The 13,598-nt window shown below is 48.8% G+C and overlaps 1 protein-coding gene across 1 annotated transcript in view; it reads left to right on the top strand.

The window, feature by feature from the left end:
* Nucleotides 1-10,286, top strand: part of CTNNBL1 (catenin beta like 1) — a 46,445-nt gene extending 36,159 nt beyond the window's left edge. The window contains exons 14-16 of the mRNA XM_084296950.1: nt 3,885-4,022; nt 4,623-4,695; nt 10,032-10,286. Coding sequence (XP_084153076.1) covers nt 3,885-4,022; nt 4,623-4,695; nt 10,032-10,120 — 300 coding nt within the window. The 3' untranslated portion in view covers nt 10,121-10,286. The remainder of the gene's footprint in view (nt 1-3,884; nt 4,023-4,622; nt 4,696-10,031) is intronic.
* Nucleotides 10,287-13,598: the final 3,312 nt, after the last annotated feature.

Here is a 13,598-nt window from a genome sequence, read left to right as displayed (position 1 = left end):
CATCATTGTGCCTGTCAGGTCAGGGAATTATCTAGCTTTGACAGGATCTATGGCTGCTTTAACGTTTGTAGTTGTTGCACATGAATCATTGAAGTGGATGGTTTGAACGCTTGGTCCTTTAGAAGCTGAGCTTTGTCACCCGGGGGGTTTTGACCTTCCTCTTGCGGTGGAGGGCACAGTACCCAAAAAAATCTGGAATACGAATCCTTTCCTTTCTCCCTGCCCCAAAGGAAAAAAAGATACCTGATGAATTTGTACAGGTTCAGCCTATACTGAAAAGAGAGATTCAAGTCTGATGGACAGAGTATCCTGGTGTAAGTCTGGCATTACAAGAAGTGGAAACATGATTACACAAAGAATGATTGAAGGTATCATACCTGAAGTTTTATCTTTAGTAGTGCAGCTGGCATAAGAAGCTCCTGCTCTTGCAGTTCTTTTCCTTTTTTTTTTTTTTCTTTTTTTCTTTTAGCTTAGCTTATTTTTGTGATCTGGTTTATAGCTCAGCCCTTCAGACTGTGGCAGTGAAGGCGTGGAAATAGTTGAGAACAGAAGGGAAGGGAGGGATTTCTTAAGCCAGCTGTTTCTGAAGAAGAACAATTGTTATGAAGCTGCACTGTGAATCTGGACAATGAAAGAGGATATGGTCCAGAGGGAGAGCCTCCCTTCGTCTCAGTGTTAACCAGCCATTTGCTGCTGTGGGATCTGTTCAGAAGTGATCAGAGGTGATAACTTCATGATTACCCTGATTGCTACCTGAAACCCAGGAGCAAAGTCCATGCGAGCATTTGTCTCTAACACCTGGTGCCTGTCTTAGCACTTTTCTCAGAGTTTTTAGGTAATGAAACCCAGTAAGGATCTTGTCCCTGCCTCAAATTCTTTAATCCTTTCTGTAGGAAAAGGTGCAAAACTGTGGCTTTCAACTCCCTCTAAAATGAGGCATAATTATAGGCGGCAGCAATAGCCTTAGCGATCCCTAAAAATGGCAGGAGAAGACGAGGATGGTTTAATATTTTTATAGTTCAGTGGAAAATGATGCTCACGGGTTTATTCAGTAAAATATTCTCAGCAGATACTTTGCGCTATAATGACTTACAAATTACATGCTAATTGTGCTACAGTTAAGTGATTCCATCCTTGAAAGGGAGAGGTGGAACTCCTAGCGGCTCCTGCCTGGTATTAGCCCAGCGTTTGGGTCCAGGTCAGAGTGACGGGTGAATTGCCTGGACCTGTACTGAAAGCAGGAGCTGGTGGTGGCCGGGGAGGTGTCAGTGCCCCGTGGAAAGAGCACACCGGAGGTCACGGGAGCATGTGCAGATTTTTCAGTTCAGGCTGCCTGCGCTGGGAGCTTTCCTGGGAAATGGCCAGCAGGCTGGGGTGAGCTTTGAACTTTCCTGCTAGAAGCACTGCCTCGCTGGGTTTTGCTGGGAGAGGTGAATAAGATGTAAGGAAGGAGGATGCAGAGAATCTTCTGGGCCCCGGTCCGGTGGCTGTGGAGCAGATGTGGTCTCTGGCACAGATCGGCAGATCCGTATCTCTAGGTTTAGGTCTTTGCTTGACACCTTGAAGCCTGTCAGTCCTGCCTCATTAGTGCGAGAGAAGCTCATTTTAGCTTCACAGAAGCCCATCTCATCGCTGTCTTCTCCCATCAGCAAGGGGCATCTCAGCACATATTGTTGGCAGATTAGAAATGGCATCTGAGTGCTCATTTGGAGGTTAGCAACTTGACAGCTTTGAAAGAGAGACAAAGTGGAAAGGTGGCTGCTTGGTACTGTACTGGGAGGCAGATTAGCATTTAAAGTTTTGTTTTGTTTTTTTTTTTTTTGTTTAAAAAAAGGGGTATGAAAAGGTACCTAAGACTGTATTTGTCTTCTAATTTGTATCTGCTTAATTCACTGGTGCAAAATAATCTCGCTTCTGTGCTGAGAGGGGCTGTTGTAACTGCTGCCTTCGCTGTGTAATCAAGACGACAGTTGCCTGGATCCTGCTCCTGTGATCACCGTGCTTGGATCAGAATACAGAACAGGAATGGTCTTTGTTTCCTGCTCTGGCGATTCAAAATCCTTGCCTGTTGATATTTTTCTGTTCAGGAATTTAACACCGAGTTCTGGGAATTGAGTGACTTGTCTTTTTTTTCTCACATGAGGTTTTTGGCTATTTCAGTGAGTAGCTGCCGATCTCTGGCTTGCCAGGTGCAATGGTTACTTTTAGAGACCAGATTTGACCAGATTCATTTAATTTGGCATTGATGTAGGGTGGGGAATGTTGTTCCTTGCACAAAATCGGATTTCTTTTTACTGGCAGGAGCTTGCACGCAAGCTTTGTGCAGTCATGCCTGTGCCCATGATTTTGGAAGCATGGAGTAAATCACAGTTCTGCAGATACTGGAGCCTGAAGGATCTGATGCTAAAGCACCCTGCAGGGTAGCCAATGTGGTTGTCTTATGACATTGGTAATTAGGCATTGCTTTTTAAACTTGTTCTTTCATTGGCAAGCTACATTCCTAGGAGGAAAGGAAAAGTATTTCATTACATGTGCTTTCTTCTCTGACTTTTGGGAGGCAGCAATAAACAGCTGCATTTCTATGTCACTTAATCAGATTTCTGTATAGTGAGCATTTATTGCACTCTCCAGTGAGAAGTGTACAGGATTAGTTTTCCTTCTTGTGCCTAAAATACTCCACCTATAATTAGATGAAAGGCTTTGGCTTGATAAAACAGGAAAATGTGGTAGCTCAAATCAGCTTTGGTGCTGGTCACCTTGTGTGTGTTCGCCTGGAGCATGTGCGTGTGGAGCAAGTGCTTCTCGGTGAGCATTACGGGTACCGTGCTCGCTGGTGATGGCTCTAATGAGAAAATATTGCTCTGCTGGTGTGTGCCCACCTGCCACACTGCTGCATAATGAGTAACCCGAGCTGCAGCAGGCTAGCAGGGTCTGACAAGCTGTTTCCTTGATTTAAAAACAAAACCAAAAAACAAACCCCCAAAACACAAAAGGTCATGCATGACATCAGTTATTCTGCTCTGTTGGTCTCCGTGAAGAGTAATGGTGGGCTCACTCTGGGTGGAGTGGGCCTTTCCCCAGACAAAACTGATCAGAATTTATTGCCAGGCTGTTCTTGCCAGTGCTTTGAACAAAGTGCTCTGTCCGAACCAGAAGGGTGCAATGGCCTCTTGCATTCTGCCTTTGGGCTCCGTTTGGGCAGGTCTCTCTGGTGAAACACCGTTCTGAGAAAGTTCTGGCAGTGTTTGGAGAAGCAGCAAGAGCCCTCAGCCATTGCCCCAGGAACCGGAGCTCTCCTGTCAGCGTGCTGCAGCTGGAGGCTTGGCCCTCTCAGGCTTCCTGCCAAATGCTGTTGGAAGGTCAGGGCTGGGAATGGCAAAATTTCACTTGTGCAGAATTTTGAGACCTGGTTTCTCATTCGTCAGCTGGTGCTAGAGATGGAAGCCTGGTAGGTCTTTGAGCTGGCTGGAGTCATGTTCTGCACTGCTTACCAGCACCCTCAGATGGCCAGTAGGAGAACACGGGGTTTGTTCCCTTTTGACAAAACTTGCAAGTAGTAAAACACTGGTTTGTTTCACATTCACGGGCTGTAATCACTCAGTTTAGGAGTGCAGTTTGTATGTTTACATTAATATTTACGTTTGCAGGTGGACACACTTCACAACCAGCAACAGCAAAACCTTGCTCAAAATTGAATGAAATGTTTTGTGAATTTAAATGAATTATTAAAAGTAGTATTTCTTTGGTGAGAAATGGATGGATGTTCATATTTTGGGGGAGCAAAGCATTTAAGAAACCACAAATATCACCAGTGTTTTGCCACTACTAATGGGCAGTACTTTGAGAGCCGGTCTCGACACCCTTTTCTTTGCACTGCTTTCCAGGACATGGTACGTCGCGGAGAGATAATAGATGATGACATGGAAGATGAATTCTATCTTCGTCGCCTGGATGCTGGTCTCTTTGTTCTACAGCTCATTTGTTACATCATGGCGGAGATCTGTAATGCCAATGTTCCCCAGGTAAAGCTATATCCAAGGTTGGCAGATCACCTGTGTTTCCATCCATGATACAAACAAGGCAATAAATCCTTGCAGATACTACCTCTTAATCCTCTCTTTCCGTAATTCCTTTTCTGGGAGGAAACTTATTGTGCTTGTGTCCATGCAACTTCGTGAACTTACAGCAGTTGGGAGGGCAACGGTAGGTACAGAAGCTGATGGTTATCACTGAGCTCACACAGCCTGCCATAAGCAAGGTCACAGCTTGAAATGGAAAGGCCCAATTTGTACCACTGCTGAGAGCAGCAGAAGAGGATGTTCTCTCAGAAGGCCTCTCGAAGGCGCAGACTGCAGCAGGTGACTTTTCCTAACTAAGCAGAATACTGCTGCTCTGCTGTCACCAACACATTTGTGACGTTATGTGGTGACATGTACCTGTGCCACATGTCTTCCTGAAGGCTTTTAAGTGGGTGCTCTGGGACTGTGGGCTAGCAAGGCTGAGTTGGGTTTTGTGGTGCTTGGGGTTTCTGCTTGCACCTCAAAGAAAGTTGCAAAAAGTGGGGTTGTGCATGGTTTTCTGTTGTTGAAGATGACTTTCTTCTGTTTCCTGTCCCTGATCAGATTCGTCAAAGAGTTCATCAGATTCTGAACATGAGGGGCAGCTCCATTAAAATTGTTCGACACATTCTGAAGGGTGAGTTCAGCTATTCCTACGCGTCTCGTTCTTTACCAGGATCAGCATGGTCATCACCTGGTAGGATGAGCCTTTGTGTGTAATTCTCCTTGACTTCATGAGCAGCTTCATGCAGCAGTTATATTCTGAGATCTGGGCAGGGCTGGAATCGCTGGGAGAAGAGGCGTGCCTCACCTTGGGGTGAGGATGCTCGCTGTTGGCTGCTGTCACGTAACCCCACAGCGCTTTGTTGCCATCAGCTGCAGACTGGCTGGGACTTGCTGCTGACTTTAACACTAGAGTAAATATTTAAGGGAAGTGTATGTGCATGCTAGAGGGAGGAACAGTGGAGTCTCATCTTTCATTAACATGGTCCTGTACTTTACCATCTGCACCGTATTAGTATCCACGGTGTATTTGTCTTGCTCTTAGTGTCAGATTAATATGGATTATAGCATTAAAGTATCCTCTGTAGCTTTAAAACGTAGCTGTTGTGATTTGCAATCCTGGTTCTAAAGTACTGCTTGTTATTTTGAATGCTTATGTTGAATTAGAGCAATGCTTATTTGAGCTGTGGCTCTCATCTGGAGCCTGCTGTCCTTCAGCAGAAGCAGCCATTGGACAGGGGAAGGGGAGGACAGGGCTCAGGACTCCCCCCGCAGCCCCCCCGAGCTGTGAGACGTGGCTGGAGCAGCGCTGATCTGCTGCCCTGGGAGAAGCCTCTCCTGTTTTAGCAGAGGGTTGTGTGGGGCCGTGTCTGCTCTTGAGAGGCTGTGCTGCTCTCGGTGAAGAGTAAGGAGCTCTCTCTTCTGAAGAGGAAGGAAAGTCAGCTGCATCTCTGGGGTACTGGGCTCTGGGTTGCGTTGTTTTGATGTCTCCGCTTTCCTAGGGAATAACAATGATGTGCTCCTGGCCTTTTCTTTTTTCCCTTCAACAGTGGGAGGTAGAGGCAGCCTTTTTTTTCCTTGCGGATCCTGTTGTTTTTCTCCCTTCGCATATGCAGGAAAGAGAGGAGATGAGAAAGATAGCTGGTATAAAGAAATCGGAGTGATTTTCTGACACCGAGACAACCTGCGGCTATCGGCGATCTTTGGCCCTTGTCCTTTCCCAGCAAGTTCAAGCTGATGCCTGGTGATGAACGGGGAGGGGAGTGGGACTGGATAGGATGTCTTTTCTGCTTTCAATTATGATACTTAACAATTCCTGCCTCCAAACTGCCCACTTGCAGCTTAGGACGTGACACGCGACCGTGTTCAGATTCCCACACTTGACCTGGGCCCCAGGTACCCGGGAGATTTGTCTGCACGCACGCCTCATGTTCGCTTCCGTGGCGTGTTGATTTACATACTGAGCTTCCCTTCCTGAACTGAAGGGCAGCTGCATTAAAATTTCATCTGATTTTTTTGTCACAGGCAGTGACTTGCATTGTGAAACTTTTTCTATGGCTTTATCATGTCTTGCAAGCTGCTTATGGAAAGTGCAGATTGTACAGCAATTTCAGGAGTCCCAGCAGGGATACGTGCGCTTCCTAAGGAGACCTTAAATGGCATGTTAATAATACAGGTGATGGATACAGTATTTGCGGCTGTCTTTCAGCTCTTCCCCGGCTGTCACACTTGTCAGTTTTAGGGACTTGTGCCTTCACAGTTGTCAATAGCTTCAGAAATGAATTTGTTGGTGGGCCCTCGTGAAGCACTGGAACAGGATGCCAAAAGATTCCTGGCAGGTAGGACTAGTACAGAACCCACCTGCAGTCTGTGCTGGTGATGTTTAGTCTTCGTTAGGACTTACACCCTTATGTTCCAGTATCTCCTCAGTGTGGATTCACCAGCTTTTATCAAGTTACACCACAGATAAGCATTTGCCTCTCCAGAAGAGCTGTTCCATTGCCTGTCTGAGGTACTGGTTTGGTGTTGGACCCTGGAAGCCTGCCTGTAGGCTGTGGGCTGTGGGCCACTGGGGGATTTCTGAAATTACCTGGCATGCAGAGCGTAGGAGATTATATTCAGAGTGACTGAGATGTTGGGAGCCTTCAGCACTGGCTGAGCCATTCCTAATCCAGCTTCCGGCTGCTCTCAGGATGGTTGAGGGTTGCTTTATTTTTACTTTTTTTTTCGGTGTTTTGCTCTTGTTCAGTTTTTATTTTCTATTTTCGCATACTAATTAGGTGCTTGGTTTTTTAGTTAGGTTTTTATGGCCTACATATTCTCCATGTTTCTCTGGCAACCTGACAGCTGATGGATCCCTTGGGGTTGCTCAGAATCATTTACGATGCGAGTGCGGAAGCAGGACTGCTTCCTTACGGCAGGACTTTCGGGGGGGAGGAGTGGGCAGGGAATAACCAAAGGCTCATTAAATGCATTTCTGCAGGCTGACCAGTCCTCCCCCAGCTCCTCTTCCTTGCAGATCAGGCGCTGCTTGCAGTGGGACGGTTGGCTTGTTTTTAGGAAGAACACGGCTGGGCGCTGGCTGGGAGGGCGCTTTGCAGGGAGGCTGCTCCCGTCTGGGGGCCGTGCCTGCAGCGGGGGCGTTTGGTCTGCGTCTGCCCCAGCCGAAGGAGCGAGGCACACACCTCCCCAGGCAGCGCTGCTCAGTGCAGGCCTTGGAGGTGTGTGGCTGGCCCTGAGGCTCCTTGCCCGGCACGGGCACGCGAGGCCTGGTTAAGCCTTGGGCTTAGGCTGGGTAGTGGGCGCGTCAGGGAGGTGCTGGGTGGGACACCCACCGAACGCCGAGCCAAACCCGTTAGCGTGTGTAATCACAAAGGGAAGGTAAGTGTGTTTTAAGGACGATGCTAAATTTGGCGTTTGTGGTCCCTCGGTATGTGCAGGCTTTATGGCTTCCAATATCCATTACAAGCTTCAATATTTCCCTATTGATTTTTACTGTTCTGTAACCATTGTATTTTGTCTAATGAAGCAGAAACCAATCTTAGGTCCCTTCCCTTTGTGTAGCTACAGAAACGTGTAAGCTCTGTTTAACTGTTGGCAGAGGGAGCCCACGTTTGATTTTTGCTGTCTCACTGAAGCGGTAGAATTTTAAATAAGAAAGTAAATACGTAAAATCTCATTGGATAATGTTTTTTTTTTTTTAAACCTGGTTCTGGGGGCTTTATCTGGTCTTTTCAAATTAACATTAACAACTGTTGGTAGCCCAGTAAACAGTCTGCCATGGGAGTCGTGGGGTTTTTAGTCTTAAGAAACCTAAATATTTAGGAGGAAAAATGCTGAGCTTTTGCAAAAGAAGAGAGGAATTCCTCATGGCTTGTTTTTGCTGTCTTACTGGGACAATAGAGGGGCAGTGGCGTTAGTGGCAGCTCCACCGCTTGTGCTGTGGTTCAGGCCCTTGGTGCCTGGTGGGCAAAACCAGCCCCCTGCCTGCAACCACCATGCAGAGCCCTGCCCGCAGGGTGCAGCCCCTGGGACCCTCAGGGCTGTGCCAGCAGGCAGCAGCTGGAGGAGTCCCTCCTTTCCTTTCGCTTGGGTGCTCGGAGCTGTCAGGATGTAGTGGCAGCCAGGAAAGCGTTGCCCTTGGGCTGCAATAAACAAAGGCGGTTGCAGTCGCTGCATCTGTTTCAGAGGCACTTAGTCTGACAAAGCACAGGAAAGGTCTCGTTTGGGGACAGAGCCTGCTCCTCGCCGTGCTCCCCCGGGGGGGCCAAGGCTGTTCGACAGAAAGCGCTCTGATACTGCCCGAAGGGGACAGGAGAACCTGAGCTAAACACCTGAGCTCTGCAGCTTGTTTTCCTGGGAAAGTAACCCTGTGTCTGCCGCGCTGCGTTTGGCCTCCAGCAGAGGAGGACACCGGTTACGGTCCCTGCCATGCAGCCCTTTGCCCCCGGGGCCCTGCCCTTCTGCAGCTAGCTGCTGTGCAGGTGGCTCACCGAGCGCTCCCAGCAGCTCCAGCAGCTGCAACGAGCAGCTCCACGAGCTCGCTGCTGCCTGCGATCCGTGTGGGGGAGAAGCTTTTCCACCCTCTGAAGGAAGAATTCCCTGCGCTCGTCCCCCTTCTCCAGGACTGCGAGGCAGACAGGTTGACTTGCAGCAAACCTTGGTGTTTTCCACCTGCTCTTGTTACGGGTACTGTAGCAGTTCATAAATATTAAAAGGATTTCTCCCAGAGGCCTTGGCAAAGAATTCTGCTTTTTGTACATGGAGAGAGAGAGAGAGAGAGTACACACATGGGGGGAGACTCCCACATCAGCTAACTTCTCCCTGTCCCCACTCCTTTCAGTGCTCTTATAATAAAGGCTTTGATGGAGCTCAGAGGCATGTAGCAGTGCTGAACGTATAAATATTAAAGCAAACTTTCTACAGCAAGTTACTATTCAGATGCTGAATACAAGCTGTTCTGTTTGTTTAGGAAGAAGGGAAAGAATGAGAGAAGGCGGAGGCTGGAAAGCACTGTCTAACCAAGCAGTCTGCTCCTGATTTACAAAGATTTGTTCAGGTCCTTGCTTTTGCAGCTCAGAATCTGCTTTTTAGTTTTTCTTTTTAAGCCATCTTTGAATATGTAGGTTCTGTTAGCAGGAAGGAGCAAGGTTGCAAGGGAATGAGAGCTGCCAGCTTGAAACGAATGTCAGGAAGGAGAGCTGCAGAGGGAATCTCTGTTGTGCAGTGTTTGGCCACGTGCATGGATAAGCAAGACCTTGATTGGGGTCTAGTTGAAGACAGGGAGTTTGCTTTGTAGTGAAATCTTAATTGGTGTGTTTCCTTCCATATGGATTAAAAGCACTTGTAGATTCAGGAATGATCTCCACTTTACTAGCTTTACAAAAATCCCAATTCAGGGTGCTTGGGAAACAGACACGTTAAACCTAAAGTTAGGGCAGTGTAACAGCTGTGTATTGGCTCCTGCCTGACCTTCCTGGTCCTGATGATGCATGGTGGTAAAGGAGACCTGGAAAGCTACTGATGTCCAGAGCTGTTCCGAGTTTCTTGGGCTGAAAGTGGTGAGTGCTCCAGCTCTGCAGTCTAAACAGCTGCCAGGGGGCTCCTCCTGTGCAGGGGCTGGGAAGAACGCCGTCAGCTCTTGTCATGGTCAGACTCTGGGGAAAGGGTAACGGTGAGTGTCTGCTTGCTTCTCGTGGTGCTTCATGATGAGAGCAGCATGTTTTTGCTGTAGTCTGTTTGCTACAAAATGTTAATGAGGGGTCAGTAGGTGTTTATTATGCAAAGCTTTAACCCTGGAGATTGGGGGAAAAAATCCATCAGTGCTCCTTGCATAAATTCCCATGCAGTTGTTGGCAGTGGACACAGATTTAGATTCTGCTGTGGTACCTCTGTAAGAGAAGTTGGCCATTGGTCATTAGTGTCTTACTCAACATCTGTTTTTCTGCCTGTCTGCTTTCTCTCCCACAGAGTATGCAGAGAACATCGGGGATGGGAAGAACCAGGAGTTTCGGGAGAGTGAGCAGAAGCGGATCATGGACCTGCTGGAGAATTTCTGAGGACTTGGCGGCTGAATTCTGTGTTTCCCTAGGAGGATGCAGCGTCTGGCTCTCTTCTTTTGCTGCCCTCTTCCAGCCCTGATTGCACGATAAAAACAATGTTTCTATGAAACTATTCTAAATGGGATTTTGGAGATATTAAATATAGTTTGCTTTTTTTTTTTAATTCTTTGTTTGTTATTTAAGTCCTACTATGAGTGTGACTGTAGGTGCTTACCTTGCAGTAGGGTATCTCAAAGATGTTTTCATTTTTTTCCCAAAGTCCAACAGCAATGATCAGAGCACAAAACAATATGACAGTGTGATGCTTAGAAGCAGGGTAAAGAAGGAAGCACAGATAGCTCAAGACAACTGTAGCGTGTTACTCCAGCCCAGTGCACTAAGGCAAACATACAGCCCGCTTCATGGGGAGGTGGAGGAGTTGGGTTGGTGTGTGTCCAGTTCAGCTGTTCTTCAGCGGGTTGCTGGTTTCTGCCAGAGCAAAAACCAGGAACTACAACCACTTTTAATGATTCCTGCTAAGTCTTCCCCAGGGTGAGTCAGAAGCAAAGGCAAGTTTTGGCACAGGTTGGTCAGCTCTCACCCCTCCTGAAGGGGACATCGGGAAGGTTCTGTCCAGGTTCCACTCAAAACGAGTGGGGAAGGTAAGTGGTCCCTAAAACACCCAAATGCCATCAACTTTTCTTTTCACAGTCTGCTTCAGGACTTGGCTGTGCGTGTTCTACAGAAAATCAGTATTCTGAGTCTTGAACTGGGAGTCTGGCTTTTATAGCAGCACTAAGTCCACCAATAGAAAGGGGAAAGCCCCACTAATGCCAGCTCTTCCAGGTGCACTGTGGGAGCTGCAGAAAGACACAAGTGATTTGCCTCTGACTGACTTATTGATTGCAATGAAACAGGCCACAGCTCATTTTTCTGTTGCCCTTCTGCACTTGCAGTGTAATTTCAAATGCCAGCCTGCCGAATCCCACCGCTTCCCCGAGCAGGGACTCCCAGCTGGGACGGGAGGTGGCTCAGACGAGGCTCAGACGATTTTCCTGCATCCTTTTTTCTTCTGCTAAAGTTAATGATTGTCATCACAAAACATCACAGCTCCAGTAAGCTGGGCCCTGCCTAATTTAGAGAGATTTGCATGCTGGCAGCATTCATTTTTTATCTCCAAGAAAAATGCATTGTCAGGGAAGCTTAAAGGCTGCCTTCAATCATGACTGCAGCAGGCACTGCTGGCCTGGGTGGCATCAAATGCAGTTGTTCGGGGGATCGGCGTGGAAGTTGTGGTTACAGCAGCTAAAGGAACGTGCAAAAACACTTTTTCAAGCTTTGTTTGAATTCCTCATTTCTTTTCTTAAATTATTTTCACCGCCTACCCCCTTGTCCATTCCCCCCCCTCTTTTAGTTTTTGACTTTACACGAATCTTGGACTTCTTCCCTTCCACACCATGGGCAGTGCACTTGGACTCAAAGCTGGTCGTGGGGTCTTCCTCCCGGCAAGTTCCTTGTCCCACTGCACACCTGCATTTGAAAAGCAGAGGAGAAAGGGAGGTGACACAAACAAGGTGTTTGGAGGCAGAATAGAAGGAAGAACTTAATGAACGTGAAGCAATTTAGTAAAGTAGGGGAGCACATATTGGAGGGGGGAGGTAGGGAAGGTTCTTGAAAATAGTAATAGAATCTACTTGAGTACAAGCTAAGGTTTTGTGTTATGCTTTTTGTTTTAAATCCAAATATTCCATCTTTAACATGGGTGAGGTCATTTTGCTGTGTGTGTGTGTGCCCGGCTGCTGCACGCCGTGAGGTGCTGGCAGGCCTGGTGCTGTGCACGCTCAGCGCTGGGCTCTGCTCTCCAGCCGTGGCTCTGGCAGGAGTGAAAACGCCTCCCCTGTACTGCTCTGGCTGGAGTTTTGCTTTCTGGAAGTAAATTTCTCTTCCTTTAATATTTTCCATTCTAGATGTCGTAGCTGAGTTACTAAATATGGAGACTGGGCTGAAAATAATTCCCTGCTCCAGTGGCTGGACCGCCAGCTTCCCAGGAGCAGCGCTGCCGGAGGAAGCTTAGGCTGCTTGTAATGAATGTTCCTGCTTTAGAAGGCAGCTTTTCTTTGATTGTGGGTTTTTTTTCCCCCCTTTTGTAATTTGTGAGCTCTTCAAAGTGCTTCACCAAAGCCTGTAAGTCTCTGGGTAGTTCACTGAAAGAATCGGAGCTGGAGCTGCGGTGGGTTAGCTCGGTGTGCACCTTGAGATGCGGGGAGCTGCCTGCGGGTGCAGGGGCTCAGCAGCACCCTGGTGCCAGGGGCCAGCCCTGGGCTTTGGCGGCGCCGCCTGCTTGCTCCGAGACAACGGCTCTGGGTGTGCGGGGAGGCTCCCCCTGCCCCTGCCCTGGCAGCCCTGTCCTGCTGGCCCGGTGCTGCCTTTGTCCCTTGCCTGGGGCTTGGCGCAGCCGGCTCACAGCAGCAGCACGGGCCCGCCGTGGCAGGGTGCTTTCTGTAGCTCTTTTTCTCCCTGAGCTGATGGAGAGACGTTGGAGGGGATTATGAAAAGCCAAAATGCCAGTGCTTACCTGAGCACGACGCAGTCTTTGTGTCTCTCTCCTGATAGATAAGGATGTTCCAGATGTTGCTGAGGAATTAGCACAGAGCTTGTTATTACAAGTCAGGCTTTTACAAGACAGATGATGAATTCTCTCCTCCTAATCTCCTAAGTATTTCAGAAGCGAGGAGCCCCGCTGCACACACGTTAGGATCCTCTGCCTGGAGATCTCTGCGTGCCACAGGGTCTGGAGGCAGTGCCCTGCCTCTGGGACGTGTGAAACCCCCAGTCTCATAAAACCCCCCCAGCAAAGCAGGACAGCCTCGCAGTGCCCCCTGCGCAGTGCCTGGGGCAGGGAGCTCGCCTCCATCCTCTGCTGCAGGGCGGTGGCAGGGGCTGGGGCTGCCACACACGTGCCCTGGGCACAGCCCTGCTGCGAGGAGCCGGGTCCTCTGGCTTGGTCTTCGGATGGGCTGGGTGCCCACCTGGGCCCTCTGTTATTAATTAAGATAATTATTCAGCTAAATGTGCTGCTGCTGCTGCAGGCCAGCTCATTTTTGCTGCCATGTTGAGCAGTACAGAAACGCCTTGGAGGTATGAAGACCGGCACCGGGAGCCTGAGCAGCTGTGAAAAATGCGGTTATTGGAACTGGGGGAGGATTAAAGGGTTGAACTAACAACAGGTTTTCTTATCGGTGGGTTGTAGAAAGTAGGGTTTGTTCCCTGGCTTAGCTTCTGATATTTTTGACCAGGGGTTGAAGTTTGGGGGCAGCATCGTGGTTGTTGGCTTTGGGGTTGGATGCGCTTACCGGGAGGGGGGGAGGCCGAGCAGCCCCCGAGCTGCTGGAGGCGGCCCCGAGCACGTCCCCACTGCAGCGATGGGAGGTGGCCCCAAACGTGTCCCCACCAGGCGGCTTCATCTGCACCTCCGAGCCCCAGGCAGGTGCGTGGA

Source organism: Netta rufina, assembly GCF_964035555.1.
Source record: "Netta rufina genome assembly, chromosome: 16".
NCBI lineage: Eukaryota > Metazoa > Chordata > Aves > Anseriformes > Anatidae > Netta > Netta rufina.
This window is presented reverse-complemented; position numbering and strand designations above follow the sequence as displayed.